The 14,442-nt window shown below is 33.0% G+C and overlaps 1 protein-coding gene across 2 annotated transcripts; it reads left to right on the top strand.

The window, feature by feature from the left end:
• Positions 1-262: 262 nt before the first annotated feature.
• LOC131940882 (arylacetamide deacetylase-like) lies at positions 263-12,689 on the top strand. Of its 2 annotated transcripts, none has more exons than XM_059299797.1 (8): positions 263-306; positions 3,204-3,374; positions 3,850-3,963; positions 5,252-5,369; positions 6,721-6,784; positions 6,931-7,052; positions 8,041-8,253; positions 9,455-12,689. In XM_059299797.1, exons 2-8 carry the CDS (start codon positions 3,231-3,233, stop codon positions 9,922-9,924), a joined length of 1,245 nt encoding a protein of 414 aa, XP_059155780.1. In that variant the 5' UTR covers positions 263-306; positions 3,204-3,230; the 3' UTR covers positions 9,925-12,689. The 2 variants fall into 2 exon arrangements, with proteins under 2 accessions (XP_059155780.1, XP_059155772.1); XM_059299789.1 differs by lacking the exon at positions 263-306 and adding an exon at positions 313-459.
• Positions 12,690-14,442: the final 1,753 nt, after the last annotated feature.

Below are 14,442 nucleotides of genomic sequence, written 5' to 3'. Positions count from 1 at the left end.
AAATTGTTGCAAGTTGCAAATTTAATACATTTATTTAGTTTGTTATTGACGGTGAGTGTGTCGTATTGATTTTGAATAAACATAAGAAATGCACTTTAACAGTTGTAATGTTGTTCATTTTCAAAAAAAATTAAGTTCAACAAGTATATGTGTCTCAATTATGTAGGCTTATCTGGGTAAAGATTTATAACCTTCCAGCAACCAACTCCAGTTTCTCAAATATGGGATATTTAAAAGAGTAGCCTCCCTTGAACTCGGGTTCAAAGTTCATCCTGTCGTTGTTTACAAAGCAGTCTTACTCATAAAGTAAGACGTGGAGCATTTTACTAAATTTAAATTTCAGTTAAATGTTAATGCTCAGTTAATTCAATATTAATTTAGACTAGATGTCGATCTAGATTAGGTAATCTATCGTTTTGGGTACGTAAAATCGCCCGCGATTTGTAATGTGAAAAACAGGTGACTCCTTTTAAATTTTGATAATTATTTCACATTTTGAGGAGGATTTGTTTTTAAAAATTCAAAAATGTTTTCTTGATTCATTTATGTACCTGTTTTTAAACAATTGAATTAAAACTTTTCCGTAATAAATGAAGACTAGCGATGTTTCCAACAGATGCAACCATGCTCATTTACTATAGCAGCCATCTTGTCTAAGTTTTATTTTCATAAGCTTTTAGCGCCAGATTCAGGGGGAAGCCACTCTATTTTACAAATGGCTGCTGTTTATATAGCAAATCTTGCTCTCAGACACTGCTGTTTAAAGTTAATTTCTGGCCTATATTGATATATTTAGCCATTGATTTAGGTTTATTATTCATTTATCTATAATATTTGACACAAAAGTATGACAATATACCTCTATTAAAGCCTTGACAACGAGGTAACGTTTTCGTACATAAATAGCCGCGGGCGATTTTACGTACCCAAAACGATAGATTACCCTAGATTCTAGTCATTAATATTATTCTGTTTAGAGTTTTGTCTGATAAATACTATTACTTTGTAGTATGTAGTAATAACTAATGATCTAATCTAATGAATTCTAATGTAGGCCTAATATGTAATAATATTTATATTTATTTATTAATATTTATAATATGTTTACTTAGTTTACTATAACTAGATCTAGATCTATATTAAATTAAAAGGAAATCTATCGCTTTGGGTACGTAAAATCGCCTGCGACTAGTAATGTGAAAAACAGGTGACTCCTTAAATTTTAATAATGGAGACAAGCGAGTTGACGAGATTCCTTCCATAGTGTTGTTGACATGGAATAAAAACGTGCTTTTTAGATTTAGACCGTAAAAAAAAAATTAAAACAAAAACTCAAGCCTAAAATTAATTTAGAAATTTTATATTTTTAGAATAAATGCTATAAAAGTTGCAAATCCAGAGAACTTGAAAATAATTTGTTGAGTTTAAGGCTACATTTCTATTTATTTTTAATAATTATTTCACATTTTGAGGAGGATTTATGTTTTGAAAAATACAAAAATATTTCCTTGTTTCATTTAGGCCTATGTACCTGTTTTTAAACAACTTAATTAAAACTTTTCAGTAATAAATGAAGACTAGCAATGTTTCCAACAGATGCCACCGTGCTCATTTACTAAAGCAGCAATCTTGTTTTTTTTATTTTATTGTAAACTTATAGCGCAAGATTCAGGGGAAGCCATTCTAACTTACAGATGGCCGCTTTTTATATAGCAAATCCTGCTCGCAAACACTGCTGTTTAAAGTTAATTTCTTGCCTATATTGATATATTTAGCCATTGATTTAGGTTTATTATTCATGTATCTATAATATTTCACACAAATATATCACAATATACTTCTATTAAAGCCTTGACAATGAGATAACTTTTTCGTACATTACTAGGCGCGGGCGATTTTATGTACCTAATACGATAGATTACCTTTTATTATGTACTAAGTACGTTTTAGATTTTAGACATTTTAGAGCAAAGATTTAAATTTACGAAGTGACTACTCGGAAGATTTTTTTCCCCAACGTCTCCATTTAGTCGGCAAAAGATAGCTTTGCGCATGCGCAGTGACCTATGGCTAGGGTTAGAATTAGGGTTAGGGATAGGATTAGGGTTGGTGTTAGGGTTCTGCGGTTGTAAACACACGCATGCGCAGTACCATCGAAAACATCGCCGCGATGGCCTAAAACATAGTTTCTCTCCATTGTGCATGCGTATCTTTTTCCGGCTAGCATCAGCCTTAAATTTATTGCCTTCAACTTGAAGGAACAAGACTCAACTCAAGATTATCAGTAATATCAGCCAGCCAATCTTTCCTTCCCATGCCCCCCCCCCTCCCAACCTTTTTCTTATTAATAATATTAGGCCTAATTAATTAGGGGGCCTATCAATTAGTATTAATGAATGTAAATAATATAACAACCTTAGATCTAGACTAAGTCACATGTCTATTTACTAAGTTGGTAAGACATGCTTAGACTTGTAGTCTAAGAAAAAGATTTATTGATAACGACTGATTAGGCAAATAAAGTAGATCTATATCTCTCTGAATTCATCAACAGCAAGTCACTTCTTTGGACTTTACATTTTAATTGACTTCACACACTAGAGATCCATTTTGAAAAAATCTTGTAGGTCTAATTTTTTGCTGCTCAAGTGAACATTATTTGAATACAAATGCACATTCATCTTAATACTTACTGAGGCTAAACAATTAATTATTTGATTTATTTATTTTTTTTGAGTTTTGGATTAGGATACAGGTTCTAAGAAGACTAAATTATCAAAAAAATATTCTCATCCTTATAAACACAATGATAACAGTTAAACAACAAAACAGACCACATAGATCTAATACCTTGATTATGTATTATGTATAGTGACATTTCTACCAAATCCACTCTACTGTGCCATTCAATGTGCCTGTAGCTTGTGTAAAAATAAAACTTAGCAAACCAGCACTACAACATTCATAAAATGTTTTACTCATGAAACTAAGGGGGACAACTTTTATAACAATGATTTATTTCATTTTTTTTTTTATTATTTCAATTAAATTATAAAAATTGTATGTTCACAGAAGGCCAACCCAGAGAAATAATTAGATTTTTTTTTAGTTAAATTGATAAAAAATGTTACTTTTAGAAGGTCAGCCTAGAGAAATAAATAGTTGGGTTTTTTTTCAGTTAATTTATAAAATTGTATTTTCAGAAGGCCAGTCAAGGGAAATAACTAGCAATGCTGCTGAGACTTTTATTAATTGTGTTAACAGTTCTAGTGGTGGCCATAGCCATCATAGGCTACACCCCAATGCCTGATGGACTTCAAGATCCACACAAAACACAAATACTCATGGGGGTTATGAAGATTATGTTCTTTGTAGTAAGTACAAGTTGGAGATGGCGAGCTATTCAATTGTGATAACTTTATCATCTTTTCCCGTTTGCGCCTAAGACACATGGGGTAGGTGAAGTAGAGTTCATCTGTTTTATTGACCTCGTTATGAGGGATAGTGTAGGTCAACACTGCCCAGCTGCCTTTGTTTTCCCTAATCTGAGTCAGTTACCCATCAGAGCTGGGTGGACTAAGGCACATTCTACTGACTCAAGCCCGGGACCTGAACTCAAAACTTCTGGGTTAGCAGTTGTAGGCTCCACCATTCAACCATGCCGTCCATATTAATTAATTATAGTTTAATTACTCTTTGAAATTAAACACCACGATTTTTAATATGATAAAGATAAAGACTATTACATAGATTACTAGGATTAACAGTTTTAAGTTGCCATAGTGACTATGTGCTCTAGCATTTACACTTTGTGATCAAGGTAGCTTTATACAAAAGAAATATTTCCAGATGAATCTTAAACAAATATTTGGCTACGAGAGTTGGCACAACAACTTGAGGAACTTCCAGGGTGAGATAACTCTAGAAGGGGATCTACCATCAGCCAAGTACGGGGATGTAAAGGTATGTGCCGGATTCAAATTTAATTACATCTTTTAATTATTTATGTATATAATTATAATAATTATAATATAAATAATATAAATAAATTTAATATTTATAATAAATAATATAAATAAATATAAATATAATAATTATAATAAGTATACAATTATTTAATTACTTATGTATTTATGTTATAGTTAGGAGAATATCATTCCTTACGTTTATTACAAAAATTGTTTACATTTGTCTCTGAACGGTTGTGTGATTTATTTTTGTATGCTTGTAATTTAACAACCTGTTTAAATTAGATGACCATCTCTACAGATTTAAATTTCATATTCTAATTATGATTATATGTATCATATTAAACATAAACAAAAACTTGACAAACAGAGCCAACAATTTGTTTTTTTAAGTAATTTTCATTTGTAATTACTCAATGGCAAAACATCTTTGACTAGAACTTTTGCATATTTGTGCAAAGTTCGCCGATCTATTTTAAATTTGAGGTGACTTGGTATGAAATATACTTTTATACAAACTATCTATATATATAATTCTCGTCTTGGAGACGTTAGAAAACACCAAGCTGTAAGCACACCTAGCAGTCCCATCTCTTCCTCTCTATGCATATCGCAACCACTCCCACCCCCACATGGTCTGGTGAGGTGTGGTTCACTCTAAATGTTTACAATCGTAGAGCCGGGTTTAGTGACGGCTACTAGGGGCAGATAATTTAGTTTGAAACGATTTTAAACTTAGGGGAGGTAACTAAGAGGAGGCTGCTTTCACGGGTGGGGGGGGGGGGGGAAGGAGGGTTTTAGTGTTTTAAAGCAAATATTTTTTCACTGACAGCATTGGTACTGACGAATTCACAAATTATGAATTACTGAAAAGTGGAAAATAAAACTAAATAGAAGCGTGTCATACGCCGCGGGTCGGCTCATTTTTTTTTATAATGCCTTTGTTGTAAACTAAACTGTAGTGGGATGGCAAGGTTGAGCTATACAAATGTTAGCTTTTAAGACGTGGTGGTCTGTAGGGCAGATGAAGTAGATGTCATCTGTTTCTTTGACCTAAACGTAACTCTGTGTAAATCTTGCAGAGTGGAGCTAAAACAAAATTTTCACATCCCATTCTGTTATGATGACTGCAGGTCGCTGCTCAGTCCCATATGACTGGAAAATGACTAAAAGTAATTGGATTTTGTACACCTGAAGTGTGGTAACATATTCTGCAATTTGTCCTGGAGATAGAAAGTAAATATATTTTTGAAGCTACTAATCTAGATCATTCTTTCTCTCAGGTGACTAGGGATAGAGTAGCCAATGTCCCTGTGATTGTATACAGACCCCACACTGCAGAGGAGCTGTCTCCTGCACTTATATTCTTCCATGGTGGAGGCTGGGTCCTAGGCACTGCTGGTAATCTTTGAATCTTCTTTGTGAAAGTTTTGATTTAGTGGTGGCTTGGTCCTAGGCACTGCTGGTAAACTTTGAATCTTCTTTGTGAAAGTTTTGATTTGGTGGTGGCTGGGTCCTAGGCACTGCTGGTAATCTTTGAATCTTCTTTGTGAAAGTTTTGATTTGGTGGTGGCTTGGTTCAAGGCATAGCTGGTAATCTTTGAATTTTCTTTGTGAAAGTTTGATTTGGTGGTGGTTGGGTCCTAGGCATAGCTGGTAATCTTTGAATTTTCTTTGTGAAAGTTTTGATTTGGTGGAGGCTGGGTCCTAGGCACTGCTGGTAATCTTTGAATCTTCTTTCTGAAAGTTGGCTCTGATTGGTCCAGTAAATGTACGGTAGAAAAACATAGCATTTGTTTTCGATTAATAGCACGCCATTACTGAAAGTAAAAACACATTTGGCCAGTATTTGACTTCTTTATCTGGCAAGGGTAAAGTCTGGAACACATTCTATTTGTATGTGGTACTTAAGCACAAATCTCTTTCATAGAGCACAACAAGATGTTTGCATTATGTGGAAAGTAGTTTAAACACAGGTACTAAGTGATTGACTTGTTTGTGGTTGTAAATATTGAATTCTATTGCATTTATTGTAAAAGGTTATTTCCCTTTATCTTATACTATCATAACTGTTAGGTGAATCTTCAAAGTCCAGCAACATTGGCAGCTAGTTTGCTAATACAGCTAATATTGAGTTAAGCTGGGGACAGACACTGTTCTAGGAGAGACACTTCTAAAATTAAACAACTGTTGCCTTGTAGTTTGTTCTTGGTTGTACAAAGGCTATGGAAGCAAATCTAAAAAGAAATGCTGGCTAAATTCTTAGTCAATGGCCTCGATTAGGCATAACCAGTTGACATGTAAACTTTATTGTGTTGGAGGGGATCCCTCCCAACACTAAAATTAAGAACGAAGAAGAAGAAGACCAATAACAATACTCATATTAATTTTTAAGATTGGAACTAGGGTTAAATATAGGGCTAGTCAGTCAAGTTTCCTTTCAAAACTGACAGCCCATGTGGCAAGTGGAGTAGTTCACCTGTTTCTGTGACCTTGGCATACTATTCCCAGCCACCTTTACTTTTCTGAATTTGAGTTAGGTACCCATTAGAGCTGGGTGGACTCAGATGGGTATTTTACTCCCATTAGGTATAGGGCTAGACCTTACATAATTTGTGTGATTTTATCAACAAATATTTTCAAGTTTTAAGTGTCATTATGGACTTACTTTATGAATGATTAAAGCAAAGATATTTTATATTTATATAACAATTAGGAAATATTTGACCTTCACCTTTCTGTTATTTTACAGATGAATGGGACCTTAATGCTTATCATTATGCCAAGGAAGCAAATATTATTGTCATCAATGTTGAGTATGTTAATTATTCCTTAATTTTAAAACTGCAAGTAACTGTGAATTTAAAATATATTTGAATATTAGCTTATTTTGTTTTGTATAGTACAGGACTTTTCAGAAACTTACTTTCTAACTGAGAAGAATTTTCAAATTATTTTTAAGCTATCGCCGTGCACCAGTGTATCCGTTCCCTATCCCAGCTCAGGATTGCTTGGAGGTGACGCAATACGTGCTGCGTCATGGAAAAACTTTTGGGATTGATGTCAACAAAGTTGGGGTGGGTGGTGAGTACTAACAATAACTTTTTATACCAGTGTCCGATAATAGAATGTTCTTAAAAATAGGGGTGTTAGGTTACTGGTAGTTAACTAAAATACATGGCTTTTTAATCCCAACCCTCATCCTATTTATATGCCTAACCCTGATTCTAACAATAAAACTAGTCTAGATTATATAACGAACAACCCCACACACCTGTGTTTTGAAAATCGGTTTCTTCATTCATGCTTTTTTTTTTAGATATAAAGTTTTTGGTTTTATTTATAAACACTAAGATAAATCATGCATGATAGGCCCTGTAATATTTATAAGTGCTAGTGTTTATATTTTATATTTTGAAAGAAATGCTAAACATACTCTATGTATGTAACCAGTCTTGATTTTTTACATTTTTAAAAAAAATTCCTGTCTTATAATAATAAACTTGTCAAATTCAATTTGGCTAGACAATAAATTATGAGTTTGGTTAATGATTTCATCCTACCACTGTTTCAAATAAAGTTTTAAAAAAAAACCCACATAGCTGGAGATCACTTCTTGGATTGTTTAATTAATTCATGTGATAAAGTAGTAAACTTATTAAATATATAAATCAATAAAGTAAACTAATTAATTATATAAATCAATACAGTAAACTAATTAATTATATAAATCAATAAAGTAAGCTAATGAATTATAATCAATACAGTAAACTAATTAATTATATAAATCAATACAGTAAACTTATTAATTATATAAATCAATAAAGTAAACTAATGAATTATATAAATCAATACAGTAAACTAATTAAATATATCAATCAATAAAGTAAACTAATTAATTATATAAATCAATAAAGTAAACAAATTAATTAAAATCAAGATGACAGTGCAGGTGGTAGTAAACTTATTAAATATATAAATCAATAAAATAAACTAATTCATAATAAAAATCAATTAAGTAAACTAATTAATTATACAAATCAATAAAGTTAACCAATGAATTAAAATCCAGGTGACAGTGCAGGTGGTAATTTAGCTGCTGTAGTGGCCTTGACCCTGGCCAAAGAAGAATCTGACCTTCCACCTCTCAAGTACCAAGTTCTGTCCTACCCAGCCCTGCAGGCTCTAGACTTCAGACTACCTGCCTATGTGGACAACAGCAACACCATGCCCATACTGACAGCCAAGTCGATGGCTGTGTTCTACGTTCTTTACCTCGGACTAGGTAAGAACACTGTGATGATGTAATGTGTATGAAAGGTGTGTACGTGGAACAGATCACTGAGTGGGTGTATGTATACTGTTGTGATACGCGAGGCCGGTGTGTTGATGTGTATGTTGTTGTACGGAGTGAACGAGGGTACAAGGGAAGTGACTGGTCGAGTGACAGCGGTTTTGTTGTGAGCGCGAGAAAGGTGGTGTGTAGGAATGAATGCGGAGTGCAGTTGAAGGTTGGGGTGAAAGTAGACAGGTTGATGTGTAAATGGGAAGGCGATTGATTAAAAATAGTAACGACTGTTGTACCTAGCCTTAATGAGTGTTTCGTGTATTCTATACAAGATTCCTGACACCCTCACAACCATGACAGCCTTTATATGTGTGTTTAGTCTAACCTGTTTCGTTTTTGAGTATAGTTATCCTTTTTGTATATAGCCGTCAATAGGACAGATGTAGTAGAGTTTACCTGTTTCTGTGACCCCTGGTATGAAGGGATAGTGTGGTTAGTTCTATGCCCAGCCATCTTTACTTTTCTTAACTTGAGCCAGGTACTCATCAGAGCTGGGTGGACTCAGTGATGTTTTATGGACTCTAGCCTGGAATCCAAACTCGAAACGTTCAGTGTTGTAGTTTTATACTCAAACATGTCATCCCATGGCTTACTTAAAATATATGTATCAGCTATATAACAGCTATATAACAGCTATATAACAGCTAACTTGAAATTAATACGCTCTAGCTCTATTCCTAATATTCAACAATTTTGTTTACATATTATGGAACAGATCAATAAAATTATTAGAAAGTTGAGATTTTATTATATATATCATATTAATAGTTTAGTAAAGGCACTATGTATGGATCAATGAAGATTTCAATAGTGTATGAATAAATATGGTTGAGTAGTAAAGCAGTTGAGTGAAATTGTGATTTCTGACATTAAAATCTCGACTCTGGTTCTAGAACCGGAGTCCTTGCTTTTCCTGAGTTCACCCAGCACTATTGGGTACCCTGTTCCAGTCAGGTAAAGACAACCGAGCTTGGTGCTTGACACCTATCACATTACATGCAGGGGACATTGAAAATAAGCAAACTCCACTTCACCTGCTATGTTGATTCTCAGGTCTTTATAGGGTACCTTGATGTATCTGATTATAAATACATTAAAAAATATTTTTTATGACTAATTATAATCAGATTTTCTGCAGATGATAAAAATGCAGAACATTACGCTAAAATACTGATGGAAAACAGACATATTTCGCCGGAGTTTAAAAAGTCCAAATATTCTGAATACGTCGATGTCGAATTCCTGCCCAAGATGTTCAGAACCCCAAACAAGACAGCCCCTGTTGTCACAGAACCCTATGACCCCCAAGTTGCAGCCAAAGTTGAACCAATCATTGTCAATCCTCTCTTCTCTCCCCTGATGGCGCCAGACCTGTCTGGGTTACCTCCCGCTTATGTTCATGCTTGTGAGTTTGATGTACTACGTGATGATGCCTTGCTGTACGCCAGGAGGCTTCTAGACGCTGGGGTTATGGTTAAAACACATATTGGGTATGGCGGTTACCATGCCGACACTGTGAAAATGATCCCTGAAATTTTACAATCACAAAGTGGGAAAACGGCTTTTACCTTGGCTTGTGATTTCATAAAATCCATGGTAAAAAACTAAACAAAAAACCATGGTAAAACAAAAAAAAAAAGGTCAAAAAAGTTAAACAAAAGCCATGGTCAGAAAATGTACAAAAACCATTCTAACAAACCCAACAAAAACCCCAGGGAAAAAACTTAATATTTATTCTATCATTCGAACTATTATAAAAAAACAAAAGCTATATAAATATTAATAACCCAGGTAAAGAAACAAGAAATTGTTTGTCCAACTTGAAAAAAAATCAAGGTAAAAAGCAAAAAAACAATTAAAGTTCGATAAAGTTCAATCCATCGTAAAAGACAACTCCCATCAAATGTGGTAAAAGTTGATTTAATAAAAGATTTTATGCTAGAGCTTGGTTGATAGAATGAAATGCACTAAAGGTTTTCTTAACCAGTCATTACCTAAATAACAATTCCGAGGTCTGTGTCACCTAGGCTAAGGGAGAGAATAAAAAAAATTAACTAAAAAAACTTTCAGACATACACTTGTCAAACTTTTACAGTAGTACTAATGTTTCTACTGCTATAATACAGCATATAATTTGTTGGGTATATGTATACCAAACATTTCTTATAAAACTTAGTTTACTTATATTTTTATACATTTCTAAATTTATTGTAAATAATTTTACGAAACCATACAAACACCATTTAAAAATTGGTATAAAGTTTCGATATGTTTATATCCGCTCATTTAGTACATGGTGTCTTTTTAGAAAATTATATAATTACCATCAAATTGGTCCAATTTTATAATTAATTAATATTGTCACAATGAAAATCTGGTAATTCCAGCCATAGGTTGACTTTCTCTTATGTGCTGTTTTATAGCTCCTTGATTAAAACTACTATTGTAAAAAAAATGTATGTGTGTTGTATAATAGTTGTTTTTTGGGTGAATTTTTTCAGCAATTCTCCATTGTCTGGGTGGTACTGCCGCCTTATTTATCTACAAGGCATAAGCTTAGTTTTTGATAACATAAACATAACTGCTTTAAAAAATGAATTTTAATCTTCAGCTGTCCATTGTTTGCAAAAAAGGAAGTTTATATACCTACTTTTATTACTAATTAATTATATGCCTATTATTATTCATAGATTCACACTAATTTGTATCCAATAATATTTCAAACAAATTAGTAGATTTTGAGACTCGTGAGCTTAAATATAGAAATACGTGCCGCTATTAGGTTGTTTTATTTTCTACTTTTCAGTAATTTATAATTTGTGAATACTACAGTACCAAGGCTGCCACTGAAAATATTTGCTTTAAAACACTATCAGATGGTGTTAAGGACGATACCCCCATCTTTCCCCCTACCCCTACCCCACCCTCCACCCCCCTTTAAAGCAAACTACTCTTAGTTACCTCCCCTAAGTTTAAAATAGTTTCAAACAAAATTATCTGCCCCTAATAGCCATCACTAAACCCGGCTCTACGATTGTTAACATTTAGCGTGAACCACAGTTCATCAGACCATGTAAGGGTGGGGGTGGTAAGGAGCGCACTTACAGCTTGGTGTTTTCCTAGTCTCCAAGAAGAGAATCATATATATAGATTTGATTATGCATTTATATTTCAAGAGCTTGTATTGTGCTTTTAATACTCATTTACATTTTGAGCTCAGACATATATATATATATATATCTATATATAACTATATCTATCTATCTGTCTATATATCTATCTATATATATATAGAGAGAGAGATATAGATATAGAGTTATAATAAGTGTGTATAAATGTAAGTTATTTCTTTTTTGTTAATTATTATGTTACTTTTATGTTGAATCCAGGTTTTTATAAGGAATATTGTCACAAATGTTTTGATATATGGGATTTTAAAAAAAAAGTGTTGTTTTCTGGAGCTAATCCTAGATCTTTCACTAATTATTGCAGAAGTACTGAGTTGATAAATTATTCTTTTTTCAAAAATTAAGGAAAAAAATAATCATACATAACTATTTTAAAGGGAGAGAATGATGTAAGGGAAATAATGGTACATTAAGATTTGCTTGTTTCGTTATTACTTTTGCACGAGAAAGTCACTATATTAAAAGCAACAATTTATTCCTAAACCTCTTTTTATTCGAACAATTATTTAGAAACTTTCATATCTTTGTTTTTGTAATATTGGCTGAAAATTTAGAAAAAAAACTTTTTTTTATCTGTAACAGGTTCCAAAATATATTTTTTTAATTTTATGTTAAAAAAAAAAAGTTATCCACTAAAGATTGGTTGTTTTCCCTGAAAAAAATACTGAGACCCTTTAAGTAACTTTCTAAATGGGAGTTATTTCCCTTGTAGATTAAAATAATTAAACCCTGTTGTAGGATTGGTTTGTGGTTTGGTTTATTTCAATTTCTGCTGTAGAGAGCAGAAAGAGGCTTGTCAGAAACTATCTACCAAGTTGATGAAAGCTTCACATTAGTGGTATTATTTAACATGACACATTTTGTCAATGAATAGTTATTTCCCTTTAAAGGAACATTTAATTATTAGAAATATTTTTGCCAAATACCTTCATGTTTCAAATTTGATTCCTTTTTTAATGTTTTTATTTCAGATTGTAGCCTAGCAACTGCAGATTTTTTGTGTTTAATATATAATTCATCATTTAAGATTTTTTTTTATTGTAACCCATTGAATCTTATCCTTGTTATAGTTTATAGTTTTTTAATATATATGTAACACAATTTTTTATACATTTTAAAAGCAAGACATTGTAAGCAATTCCATTCCAAGTTATTATTTAATTTGCATAAAACTGCCTTTTGTCCTACCAGTATGTCATTTCAATTTTAGATTGTATTTTACAAATTTGTGTTGATATTTTACTATATTTGGTATTTAAAAAGGCTTTATTTCATTTTGGTAGCACTAGTTACATTATACAATTGCATTGTTCAATCATTAAAAAAATATTTTTAATGTGTTTCTTTTTTAAAATTAATCAGTGAATCTTGATCAATTCCTACATAAGAATTATGTTTTTATTACTAAATTTGAATTTTTTTTTTTAATGGAAACTTGATAGATTCATATATAACTCAGTGTTTTTTATTATTAAAAATCTGTTAAATAGCTTTTTGAATGGAGTCTTGACCAATTCACTTGTAAGAATTTTTTTTTTAATTACACAAAATGTATTTGAATATCTGTTTGAATAAGTTGTCTTAACTCCTACTCTTTAAATTTACTGAGTCCACCCAGCTCTAATGGGTTCCTGAATCATGTTTGGGAAAGTAAAAAAGACGGTTTGGGTTTAGAACTGATTACATGATCCCTTCATATGCAGAGATTACAGAAACACGTGCACTGTACATTATATTTCCTAATAGCAGAGTTCCAGTCAGGGAAAAACTCGAGAGTTCGTTCAAAACAAAAGTGAGTTTATTCGGTCAATTTGAAAGGGAGGTAAGTCACTAAAATGATTTTTTAACGAAGAGTTTTACACTAATTTCAAGGAGAATAAAGCCGGTGCTATCTCCCTTAAATTATCTCGAATATACTTATATAACACTTCGTGGAATGGCTAATGGGGATATGGACATGATTTTTAAACAAATTTTAATTAAACTTTTAAAAATAGAATACAATCTCGTAGAAAAAAAAAAGAATTGCGCACCAGGTGAACAACAAAGATAGCTCAATTCCTACTTCCGACCACCGGAAATTACTCAAAATTTGAAAGAAAACAGAGAAGTAGTTCTTTTACTTATATGTGAATTTTCGTCGATCCATCAGAAACAGTACTCATAGGCTTTTGAAAAACTGAAAGAAGAAGTTCCACTTCCGGTTACCGAAAATCGTTGAAAATTTAATACAGAACTACGCATTTGATACAATACTTATGTATGACGTTTCATCAACCCAGCTGTAACGGTATTTGAGCTATCTTGTTAACACACACACACAGGAGAGAGAGAGACATAGGGACAAAATTGCAAAAGTTCGTTTTTCCGACTGAATAAGGCAGGGGTTCCCAACCCTGTGCCCGCGGGCGCCATGGCGCCCGCCGAACGATTCGTATGTGCCCGCCTCTCACTATTCGACAGAGATAGATTTTTTTTTTCATAAGCATTATTGAAAGGTTAAAGGGGGATGGAAATTGAAAGTTTGAGGAGGGGGGGGGGGTGCAAATCGAAAGTTTGAGGGGAGGGGTTCAAATCGAAAGTTTGAGGGGGGGGGGGGGTGCATATCGAAAGTTTGAGGGGGGTGCAAATCGAAGGGCGTCAGGAAGGGTCGCTACGCCTCTGGAAGGAGTTTGTCGATTTAAAATAGGTGGTGCCCGCCTCCCTACCGATATTTTAGAATGTGCTCTAGAGTAAAAAAAAGGTTGGGAACCCCTGGAATAAGGTATAAAACTATTTCGATTTTTTGCACGATTACAGTACCTCCTTTACACTTCGTATACGAGAAAGCAAAACACGCTAAACAATCAACTACGCACTTCCTTTGTAATTTCCAAAGCTAAGTTAAGAACATCAAAGGTATCTTGTTCTGAACTGAATGCTTGTGTGAACTTCCACA

This window comes from Physella acuta, unplaced genomic scaffold (assembly GCF_028476545.2).
Source record: "Physella acuta isolate Inbredline_101_S28 unplaced genomic scaffold, ASM2847654v3 ptg000025l, whole genome shotgun sequence".
Lineage (NCBI taxonomy): Eukaryota > Metazoa > Mollusca > Gastropoda > Physidae > Physella > Physella acuta.
Note: the sequence above shows the minus strand (reverse complement) of the source record. Positions and strands in the feature narration are given on the sequence as shown.